Here is a 12,222-nt window from a genome sequence, read left to right on the forward strand (position 1 = left end):
CTCACAAGGCAGAGGTGTGGGGCAGTGTGAGCCTGGGGGCAGCCTGCAAGGGCATGAGGGTCATGGGACTCAGCATGAAGATCTTCGCTGCATAGCACCAAGGAGCACAGCTACAAAACACTTGTTGACACTCTTGTCAGAGGTGTTAGAAAGTATCAGTTGGCACTCTGGGAGGGAAAAGAAGTTCACGTCTCATCTTAACACCCTTTGGATCCTATCTGGAGGTTTGATTTTTCCTTCTCCCCAGTGACAAGCACGGGAGCTGCTGTGAAACATGATGAGTCATAGCTGCAGGCTGCAAGGGGAAGGCAAGGTAAAAGGAGAGCGGGAAAAGAGCCAGACAGAGCAAGGAAGGCTGCTGTCGCCAGCTACCTCCAAGTCTGTGCTACGCAGCTGCCTCTGGCTTCCTTGCTGAGCCACACACATATACCTTCAGCTTTGCCTAGCTGAATCCAGGGGGTGTGAAGGAACGTGAAAGCAGCCACCCTGTGATATATGGTCCCAAGAACGGCGCTACAATCAATGAGCATTTCTTATCCAGAAGATGCGATGCAAAATACACCCTGTAAAGGTGACAAGTTGGGAAGTGTGTTTGTTGAGCAGCTATTTTAGATTTAGGAGGAAAGCAGCACTTTCAGAAGGCCAAGAGGAGCATGTCTGGATCAAGAGATGCTAAAACTGCCTCTCCTGTTGCCTTTCAAGTAAATTGGCAGCAATTTCCCATCCTGACTGATCTGCCTCACCATATGTCCCATCCCTAGCGGCACCACAAATACACTGGGAAAAATCCACCTGTGCCAAATGTTTCACACACATATGTAGAAGGACACGTGTCTTTCAAGGAGCTGATTTGATTGCACCTCATATACTTTTCATACAGAAATCTGTATATAGATCTGATGCTGCCAAAGACATGGGGCAGCTCCTCCAACAGTGCCACGTGTGGCAGAAACACGCCTGGATAGATCCACAGCACTGATGCAGAGCAGGACAGGGATTTCACAGGTTGCTGCTCAGTTATGAGTGGGAAGCAGTTTTCCCAACTTACAAAGGGTGTTCACAGTTTCACAGTCATACCAGCTCCATGACAAGGAAACATGCTGTTGTTCATGGCCTTTTGTGAAAGGCCCACAACAAAGACAGCCAGCAGCATCGAGACCTTGCTGGTCCTGCAGCACAGTACAGCTTTGGTGACCTCTCTGCTTCATCCGAGTAACAACTTTAAACCTTATCCAGTCATAAAGCAGACACTAATTTCAGTTAAACTGACCTCCTCTATCCTTGCTTGGATTGTAACTTGCTTCCAGTTCAAACTGCAGCATTTATTCCCAACAGAGAACTTCACATTCAGTTAATCATCCTTTTTTTTTTTTTTTTCACTAAAACCAAAAGCAAAATGCTGTCACTTAAAAATGTTCAGCCATTTCTACATGAAAACATGCTCTGAGGACTGCTTATCTCAGAGTTTCTACCAGAGCTGACAGTTGCTGAAATATAGGCACTAGGATTGCTAGTGTTGACAAGGCTTTAAAGCATCATCACACTGAGTAGCCATTAGAGGTTATATTTCATTGGAAGTAATGTAATTCAATTACCATCACTCTTCAGCATGTGCCATCTCTGGAGGCTGACAATAAGCCATATCATCCATCAGATTTTTAACCTGAACTTTGCATTCTGGCCCTATAGATTGCCATTTCTCCATTATGAATGGCTTCATATTTTTAGCCTCATTTATTAGGGAAAAGAGGTTATCCAATTACACTGTCCATCCGTCTGCCTGCCTGCCTGCCAGTCCTCCTCAGCTTTTCAACCAGTTTCAATCAAGAGGCAAAGGTCTTCAAGAAAATTAAGTCCCTATCAGTTTTGCAACTAATCAGAGGCAGAGTAAAGTAAAGAAATCATTTGAACATCCCACCTGGGAGCTCCATGCAAAACAACAATCCAGCAAGCATGGACATTTAACACCGCCTCTCTATGTGCAAAGCAAGCAAAAGCCTGGGGAAACTGTGTTACTGCAGGGAGAAAAGATAAAGAGACATCCATGCCTGGGAGTGAGACACGAATCCTTTGGAAAGTGGGCTTTGTGAGCACTGCTCTTCACAGAACAACTCTTTTATCAATACAGTAGTAATTCACAAAGAATTTCTTCTGCATATTTCTTAGCAAAAATAAATAAATAAAGTTTAACACACACAACACAAATTACACAGAAAGAAAGACAATGTAATGTGTGCTTTCCAAGTCTATGCATTTAAGCTCTATCAATACCAGCCACTTCCACCATTCTTTTTCTGAGTATCTGAAACATAGAGTGACTTTACTGTTTCACTGACTATGTGTATCTTTTTAAATGATTCCTCCTACTGATAATTTTCAGCCTTCCTGATTCACAGTGCTATTGCTCTTCTGCCTCTGTACTGCCATAGAAGTACTCCCAACTTGGCTACTTCTTGATGCCATGGATCAGCTGCACAATTACTCTGACTTATAAAAACTTATTCACTTTTCACAGGCAATTTGTGTGCATCTGTCATTGCATCTATTCCTTTTCTCTCTTCCCCTCCATCCTTGCAACCTTTTCCTCCTCCTCCTCCCTCATACTGCCATTTATTCTAAATCCCTTTCTTTTTGCTGTTCCCACTCAATGGTTCTTGTCATCTCTGTATCTCCCCTTTTCCTCCTTCTCCACACGTTCTCCATCCCAGCCTTGCCCCTCATTCTGCCACCTCTTCTTCTGCCTCCTACATACACTTTCATGCTGTTCACCTTCTGGCTTCTTCCTCTAACTTATTCTTTGCTCAGAAGATGGATTATGGATGCCCCATTCCTGGAGACACTCCAACTAAGGCTGGACAGGCTCTGGACAACCTGACTGAGCTGAAGGTGCACCTGTTCATTGCAGGGGAGTTGGAATACATGACCTTTAAGTTTCCTTTCCACTCAATTTATTCTATGATTCCATGATTCTAAAATAGCCACCTTCCATCTCTCTCACACAAGTAATAGAAGAAAGATCAAAATGGTGTCGAACTGGACACCTTGTGACAACGCTTCTAGTCTTATTTCCTCCCACTCCTCTTTAGATAATGCATTGGGAAGTTGGACACTCACTCTTATTCTCATCTGCTCATCATTTGCTCACATTCCCCCTACTCTTGCAATTGTCCCACTCTTCCCAGTTATATTTTCCATTTATTTCCCAGTTACTCCCCTGTGATACAAGGAACTTCAGTCACACTCAAGACCACATTATCAACTCAGCTCTTTGCTGGGTGTCTTTCCCTTCAATGTTCATGCCATCAGGCCCTGCCTCTGGTTGATCACTAGCATCTTCTCCTCTGAGCCTCTGAAGAGTCCCAGTACACAGAGCCTCCCTGCACATCAGACATTTGCTTTCCTTCCAGACCCCTTCCTCCAACACAATGGTATCTCCAATTCTTGTTATTGTTGGAAGTTGGTACTTGCCTGCTAGAAGTGGTTGCTTACTCCATGTCAGACACCCACTGCGCACAGAGTACACACCACTGGGAATCACAGGGCACAGCAGATGTCCAAAGGTAGGGACATACAGCACACACACACGCACACAGCTGGGTGGCCATTCTACTCCCACGGCAGAAGCACCAAGCCTTACTCCTGACAATAGCCTATCACAAGCTCCTTCTGAGAGCCCACAGAAAGCACAAGCTGAACTTTCAGGACACGACCACCCAGTCTTTTGCCTTCTTTTACTCTGTATAACTTTTATCTACCCTTACTTCTCATTTTCTCATCCACACATGCCACCCTTTACCTCCCCCTCGACTCACTTTTGTCAATTCCTAGCAAGTTCTCTGCCCACACACAAAACACAGTGACTTTGTCTCATTTCAGTCTCTACAGAAAGAACGCTTTTGCAAACCCTACAATACATCCTTCACTCTTCAGTGGCCAGCAGTCTCCACTCTTTATATCTACATTGCCATCAGCCCACATTATCACTCATTCTGGCTTTTGTCACCGTTTTCTCTCCCTTCCATGCTACTTGTTTCTTATTAGGCATCAAGATTGCTCAAGCAGAAGCAGTGCTCACACAGCAACAAGGCCTTGCAGGAGCTACATGGTATTCTTACCATAGAACAGAAGGATTAGAACATCCTAGGATAGCTGGGGACTTACCGAGCCGTAGAGCTCCCCTTTCTCATTCATTCCAAGGTAGAGTCCGCTGTCTACTCCTCGGATGCTGACCAGGCCTACTGCTATACTGATGAACTCCAGTATACCTAGAACATACAGGAAAAAGCACACAGTCTATACGCTGTACACACTGGCAGGTTTTTTTCCCAGATGTGACTGATCCCTCAGTGGCAAGCAGCTGGTACCAAGGGCCTGCTTTCCATTTTCAGAGTTGTTTGGACAAAGATGAGGAACAAATGAATGCACCTTAAAATACGATGCTTGAATTGCGAAGTCCTTTAATCTCTGCTCAAAGGATGCATTGCAGACAGTATTAATGTGTCAAATTATACGATTATCCTCACTCTTTCTTGTCATTTCCGAACACAAAACTAAAGCTCAGCCCCACTGCAGACTTGTCAGCATCGTGATTTGAGCAACACATAAAGCATTCAATGAAAAACAATTGAGTTTTGGGACAGACAGAATTCCCATTATTAAAGCACCGATGAAATCTGTCTTGCCAAGAAAATTTAAAAAGAAAAAAAAGGGGGGGAGGGGGAGAAGGATTGTGAGATGAAAATAACTTTACACGTGGAAGCAGAACTCTACTTCCAGGCATCAATGAATCAGGAATACGTGGAAAGGTTTACTCACAGTGTCATCTTCAGAGGCTTGAGAAATGAGATCTGTAGCACAGTCCAGAGGCTCACACTATTCCTCTAGATATTAGGCATTCTCACTGGTATGGTATGGCATTTTTTTTACTCATCTCAAACTTGAAAATCAAAATACTCTAAACCCAAGGGGTAGTGTATGAACGGTTACATCCTCTTGTACAGGCAGCAGTGAGCTCACACAGACATTTGTGCCCTGCAGATAGGGCATTTTGCAGACAAGCTCTCCCTCCTTCTGCAGAGCTCCAAGGTTCAGCATCCATGTGCCCAGTACTGAGAGAACCAACTCAGGCACCACCTCCTCTGCATCTTAGCTCTGGGTTTCTGGCAGCCTTTCCCTCTTGGTGAGGATGCTACCAGCCAGACATCACCCACAGCCAGAACTGCATGGAACCAATGGGGTTCACACCCTATTCCGGACTGTTCATGAAGACCACAGCGAGTGCAGAGTGACCCAGCCCCACTCAGAAGCACCACACGGCCACACCACGCTGCGTTCCAAGCCACAAAGTGAAGCCCAGCACAGCATTTCCAATAGAGTTTGTGAATTCTCATGTCTAAGCACACCACATAACTATTTTAAAAGCTCGCTGGGAATTATATTTGCATGAAACAGTAAAATAACAGCATAGTATGTGTTGAGCCTCACGTGGCCAATAAAAAAGCACTTTCATGGATTTTTGGAACAATTAATTTGGCATCTCCCACAAAATAGTTGCGCACTAATCAATAGCAGGCATGAATCACATAAATTTAACAAAGCACGAGCTGAAGCCAACAGGGAGAATTTACAGTCAAGCTAATGTAAAGATGAAATGTATTCCCTGCAAGGGACTATTGATCATTGCCTTATATATTATTCAGCACTACAAACACCACAGTCTATTGTTTTGATAACCCTGCTTTAAGGGTTCATCTTAAATTATTCTCTACGTATGCACAAATCTTAAAACACTGGGAGGAAGTATTTAGAAAGTACAGAATTGTTTTGAAGTCATAAAAAGTGGCCCCGTGCTGTTTATCTGGTGTGCACAGCATCACAGATACAATTGATCCATTGAAACAATCCAAACATCCCCGCTCCCAGTGCAATACAGCCAGACTTCTTACTGAAGCTGTTTCCATAAAGCTTTTACCAAACGATCACATTACTCGATACGTATTACCAAGCAACTTTAACTGAAGTTAGATGTTATGGGAGGTATTATCCCATGGTGTAAGCCAGTGAGTCTGGCATCTTTCACATCAGTACGAACATAGACTTTAATTGCTGTCCTCATTGCAAACATTTGGGCACATGCTGCTTAGTGAGTCAAAGGAACAAAAAGCACTGTCACATCCCACTGCAAGAGTACCAGGAGAATTTAAGGTACTTGGCAAAGAGCATCCACATATTTGGGATCAGAATAGAGATTTGCTCATTTAAAACAGTCAGAAGCCTCTCTGCAGCATTATGCACCGTGCCGGTAAGGCTTGAAGAGACTATCTGGGGCCAATTGTGCAGTCAGAAACAAGTTGAAATGTTGCATAGTTTGGCTCAAACTTCCATGGTTTTTCTCCCTTTATCATTTCTGTAACATACACACAGTGCATAGCACCTGAACCAGATATTAAAATAGACATCCCTCAAAATGAGGCTGGGCCAAAGGAAAACCAGGCCAGCTCCAAACTTCACAAGCTACGGCCTTATTTATAACTGACAGCAGGGAAGAGAAGAAAAGGAGAGGCGAAACGCATCTCAGTACACAGAGTCCTGAGCATCATCTTGTCAGACAACGCACATTTTCTATAGTGACACCAGTCCAAGGGAAGGGCCCACGAACAGCTTGGGAAGAATGCTTGGAGCGATGATTCCTTGCACATCCCCACCAGCCCTCCATGAACCTCTTCTGCTATGACCCAGCTTGGGCGTGGAATCGAACAGTGAGCACGTGGGGCCAGTCCTATCACCATCCCTTCATTGCAGTTCCCCCACAAAAGGTGACATTGTGACTTCCACAGGACGCATTTCACCCAGCTCTATGCAACGAGCATCACTGCAACCTCCTTGGTTTGTTCTGCCCTTTGGACATTTTGGTCGTTTGCTATATATAGACTCCTTTCCTGTTGCCGGATCAAAGCAGCGCAGCTTCCACTGCGCATCCTAAACGGCAGCCACGGCAATGTGAGGAACGGGGGAGGCTGGAGGGGACCTGCGGGAAGTACGCGGGGTGCTGCAGTGCGGTTGGCATCTGCGCAGGGGGGAACCGAGAGGAGAAGGGAGAGGGATTGAGGCTCTCCCCCGCCCCCAGTTCTCAGCAGCCCCAGTCGGGCTCTCAGCGGTAATGCTCTCAGCCGGGACGCACCCGCGTGTCCCAGCTGTCACCGCTCCTCCCACTCCCCCGCCCGGTTCCAATTAAGGGACCGGAGAGCAGACAGTCCCGGCCCCCCCAGGAGCCAGCGGGGCCCTGCTTCACTTCTAGGCTGTCACAGAGTGCATCGTCCCCGCACCCTCTTATGGGGGCACTTCGGGAGAGCTGCGCAGACCCTCCCCAGGGGCTGGACCAGAGGGCGGGTGAGGGCCGCTCCTCTCCCCTGAAAACCCACCCCCTTCGAACTCACCCCCCACAAACCCGCCCCCGTTTCCCCAGTCCCAGAGGGCTCATCCCCCCGCACTCATCCCTGCCCCGCACCCAGCGCTCGGGGAGGGCTGCAGCCCCGATCCGCGCCCCCCGCCCCCAGCAGCACCCTAGGGCGGAGGTGCACCCTCCACGGCCCCGGCCGTTCCCGCAGCCGCTGAGCGCCGCGTTTCCCTGCGGCAGCAGCACGGCAGCACAGCACAGCAGGTCCCGGGGAGCGGATTTCACCTGCTGACAGCTTTCTCCCCCCCCCCCCCCCCCCCCCTTTTCCTGCACGCTCCTATTTTTTTTAATGCTGTGCATGCAGTCCTTGTGCTGACGCACAGGGGCACGCCTCTCCGCTCTTACAGAGTTCCTGAATTTACAATGACTCCACTGTGTGGCAAATGCCCTTAGACGAAAAGGAGACTGCATCAAAAAAAAAATCATCATCATCATAAAAAAATCCTTTTGTCACCCAAATGAGATAATACGGCTTTGATCAGCCACAACTGCATTCCGGGGGGAAGCGGGCCGTGCCCTCCCGGGGAGCTTTTCCATCCGAGACGGACATCTCCGAGTGCTGCTGCCGCTGCAGCTGCGGGCATTGCGAAACGCCGGGCTGCCGGAGCCGGGCGAGTAGAGACACACAACATGGCTCGGCTCATTGTATGCCACAGGCACGCATCCAACATCGCATCACAAAAGAATTGCTCTTATCTGATGTCTCTCCAGAGGGGTGTGTGTGCGTGTGTGTGTGTGTGTGTGTGTGTGTGTATGTGCGCGCGAGCGGGGAGGGGGATTCCCACCGCGCAGAGACCGGAGAAGAGTTTGCGCTCATCCCCCGGGGTTCTCTTTGTCCTTATTCTTGAAGGAAAAGTTCCTCCCCCCACCAGAACCCCCCGTTCACGCAGGTTTCTTTCACACGCTCCGAGGCTCTGAGTTCGCCTCTCCCCCCAGGCAGCCCCCGGACATCACCACCCCAAAACCCGAATAGCGACCGCCGCTCGGTCACCTCCGGGAGGACACAGCGGCAACGCCGCGGCACCGATACGGCACCGCCACTCCCGTCCCCGCACGCAGAGCAGCGCGGAGCCCCAGCGGAGCCCCGGCTACGCGCGGGGGGGACACCGGGAAGGGAGAAGCGACAGTCGGTGCCGCGGCGTCGCCCGAGGGACCACATGGATGGGGACAAATAAAAATAATGCTAATAAATAAATAAACAAATAAATCTACGTACTACCTGGGGAACAGGAGAGCCGCCCCCGGAGCTCCCCAGCAGCGGCCGCCAAGCCATTTTTAAAGGCAGGGTCCCGCAGAACGCGCTCCCCGCCGCCCCGCAGGCAGCAGCCGGCGGCCATCCCCCCCTCCCTTCCCACCCAAGGGGCCCCGTGGTGACGCCGCGCTGTCCTCCACCTGCCGGGCCCGGCCCTGCGCTGGGCTGCGCGGTGTGCGCGCAGGGAGACCCGCGCTGGTGTGCGTGTGCGGCGCGGCAGCGATTCGCTGCGTCTCCGTATGTCAGGAAAAAAAGCACCGTGGGTGCGAAATTCCTCCATTCCCCGCGCCGTGCCGCCGCCTTTCCGCACCGCGCGGGCACTCCGCGCACTTTCTCTCCTCTCCGCTCCCCTCCGAGCGCGAGGCGTAGGCGATGGGCGCAGAACCCCTCCGCGCCCTGCGGGGATTCCCTCCCGCAACACCGCGATCGCATACGGGGCTCACAGAGCCGTGAAACGCAGTTTAGATAGAGCTCAACATCTGGCATTAAAACACGAGAAGGGAAAAAAAAAAAAAAAATCAGGAAAAAAAAAAAAAAAAAAAAAAAAAGCCTTCACCACGGGACTTTGTTTTTACGACCGAGTGCGAGCGCTGTCAGGTTGGGTCGCTCCCGAGTTAACTCCTTCCCGCAGCGCGGAGCGCCGCGCCTTACAGCCTGGCGCATTCCCCTCACCCCTCCGTAACACACAGCCTCGGCTCCCCCGGGCGCTCCGAGGCACTTCGCTGCGTTCGATCCCCGAACCCAAGGCAGCCTCACACCTCCCCCCTCCGGGTTCCGGGGTGCGGGAAGAGAGCGGAGCCCGCCGCCGAAGCCACAGAGAGACCGAGAGCCGCGGAGCGCTGCGGGATCGCCGCGGGAGGGGCGCACGGTCCGCAGGGAGAGCCCCGCACCGAGCGGGAGGGGGGGCCGCTGCCCGGGCAGGTAACCGGGAGGGAACCGAAAGAGGAAAACCCTCGTGCATTTGCGTACGGGACGGCAGCCACTCCCTTCGGGAAAGTCGGTGCGTTTTAAATCGGAGCGGTTAATGATTAAAGCCCCTTTAAACTCGCGAAATCGCGGCGCTCGGGAGAGACGTCCCGAGCGAAATTTCCCTCTCCGCGTGGATCGGAGCGGAGCTCGCCCCCCCACCCCCCGGCCCGGCTCCGCACCCGCCGCACCTCGCAGCGCTCCGTTCGCCCCCGGGCAGCGCCGCGACCCCTCTGCCCGACGCCCACCCACCCGCAACTCCCCCCCCCCACCCGCGGTCCCAGCGCGTTATTCCATCACATGACCCCTCAAGGGTTAAGGAGAGTACCTACCGAATCGGCTGTGGTCTTGCCTGGTGCCCTGGATAGTACCATTGGGGAAGATTTCTAAATGAAATCCAGTCCTGCAGTAGAGCTGCCTCCGCCTGAGGATCCCCTTTAAATGGTCCAAGTCCGTGACCGCGGGGCCCCTGGGCAGCCCACCTGCCTCAGCCTGGCCCAGGTGGTCACTGAGCAAAACCGGGCTGTCCGCCGGCAGCGCGGGCACGTTCCCAAAGGGCACCGCGTCCTGCACACCGAAATAGTTCCCAACTTCACCTAAGGGAGCCATCAGAAGATTCTGCTTTTAGAGAATAAGAATAAACAGTAATGATGGTGCCAAACCCAGGAGATATAAGATAGGTATATTCCACTCCTCTCCCCTCCCTAGCGCGGTTACAGAGAGAATGTTCTTTCTTCAATCCATTAAACGCATAAATAAAAGTAATATTCTGCTTTGACTGGTACAGGTTCAAGGTCAAACCAGTTAGTCTAAGAAACCACCACTTTATACTCACACACTGACATATTTATAAACATATAGATGTGTATATCTATAGAAACGCATATATCCCCAGCTCTTAGCAAGCAATAAGGTCTTCAGCCCATCCAACCGTAATAAAGAAAAAAAATCCGTAGTTTCTCCATTTGGTTTAAGAATAGAATGACCATAGCAACTTAAATACCTAGGCGGTAGAGGGGTTTTTTTAAGATGCACAGGCTACGTCAGGATTTATGGATTCTGACTCCAGAAAGGCATGCGCTGTTTTTACTCTATAACAGACTGCATACATCAGCATGAATCCCGCAAAGGGGGAGGGGGGGGGGATCTCAACGGTGTTGGCTGAGAGGAATCCCAAAAAAATAATAATAATTAAAAAAAAAAGTAGTAATAATAATAATAATAAATTAATTAAAAAATTTTAAAAATTGCCAAAAAAAAAAAAAAAAAAAAAAGGAAAAATGCAAAAAAAAAAAAAAAAAAAAAAAAAACTTTTGACGTCCAAATTCTATTATCCAGAATTCTCAGGAGGCTCAGCAGATGTCCACTGGTTTGGGGGTATTGCCGATCCACAAGCAAAGCAGCACCATACAAGTGCTGGTGTCTCTCTTGGCTGGCTCGGAACAGGTGTTGCTCCTGCAGGGCTCCCTGGGCAATGTTGTACTCCAGCACTGAGCTGCGGCTCTTGACTGTGGATCTCCATCCAGCACGCAGAGTGGCGCAGGAAGAGGCATTGGGCTGGGTTTAAGGTAGTCCTGAGTGCTGCTGGAAGGATTCTGCGAGGTCCTAGCGCTCAGCCCTACCTGCTGCAATACAGAACCGCTTCCAGCGCCGGGCACAGCGCTTACTGCTCTGCGGCAGCGCTGGAGGGGGGGGGGGGGGGGGGGGAGGGGGGGGCACCGACCACAAAGAAACCACCGCGAGAATTATTATCTATTTTCCCGTGGGCTGCGCTTCGGGACCCACTGGGCATCCCCTACGCCCCCTCCCCATATTTACACCCAAGTGAGGTGCAAACTCAAGCTGGCACTGCCAATGGGAAGTTCGGGAGAATTTTTATACCCTTTTCTTTTTTTTTTTTTCTTTTCTTTTTTTTTTTCCCTTTGGTGGTGGGGGGGGGGAGGGGCGTGGTTCAGTGCTACTCCACATGGTTTCCCCTCCCCCCCACGATCCCGAAGCCCTCCCCGCAGTGCCCCGCGCTGATTTTCGGGGATGCTCCGTGTCGCCGCAGGGCGCCCCAAAGCTTCAGGCCCCCGCCGCCAGCACAGCTTGGGGCACCCCGCGGCGCCAACAGTGTTCTCCTCCCGCATGCAGAAGTTATTTAAAACCGCCAGGAGAGAGCCACTGGAAGCAGGGAGGGCGGGGGGGGGGGGGGGGTTAGGGGGGAGGGAGAGGGGGAGAGGATTTATGTTTCTTCTCGTGATGTCGATGATGGATGTTATTGTTGTTTCGCCGTGCTCCGATATAGCTGCATTAATTAGTAAAGGGACAGAAGGGTCTCTCTCCTTCTGGAAGAGCTCGAGGAATGGGCGCAACGCAGAGGCTCTTTGGGATTAAATGCAAAAGCTGAAGACAGGCTCTTTTATTTCATCCATCCATCTATTGTATTTTATTTTTGCAAAGGAGATAGAAGGAGAAAAAAAAAGAAAGGAAAAAGAAAAAAAGAAAAGAAATGCAGTATCATGAGAGTGATTGCACGGTGCCAATGACAAAGTGCACCCCAGAGGTG

At 50.2% G+C, this 12,222-nt stretch overlaps 1 protein-coding gene across 1 annotated transcript in view; it reads right to left on the reverse strand.

Annotated features, from left to right (window-relative positions):
- Positions 1 to 11,199, reverse strand: part of FGF9 (fibroblast growth factor 9) — a 31,880-nt gene extending 20,681 nt beyond the window's left edge. Inside the window, exons 1-2 of the mRNA XM_072326749.1 lie at positions 10,007 to 11,199; positions 4,162 to 4,265 (exon numbers count right to left, since the gene is read on the reverse strand). Of these exons, the coding sequence (XP_072182850.1) occupies positions 4,162 to 4,265; positions 10,007 to 10,283 (381 nt within the window). The 5' untranslated portion in view covers positions 10,284 to 11,199. The remainder of the gene's footprint in view (positions 1 to 4,161; positions 4,266 to 10,006) is intronic.
- Positions 11,200 to 12,222: the final 1,023 nt, after the last annotated feature.

This window comes from Excalfactoria chinensis, chromosome 1 (assembly GCF_039878825.1).
Source record: "Excalfactoria chinensis isolate bCotChi1 chromosome 1, bCotChi1.hap2, whole genome shotgun sequence".
Lineage (NCBI taxonomy): Eukaryota > Metazoa > Chordata > Aves > Galliformes > Phasianidae > Excalfactoria > Excalfactoria chinensis.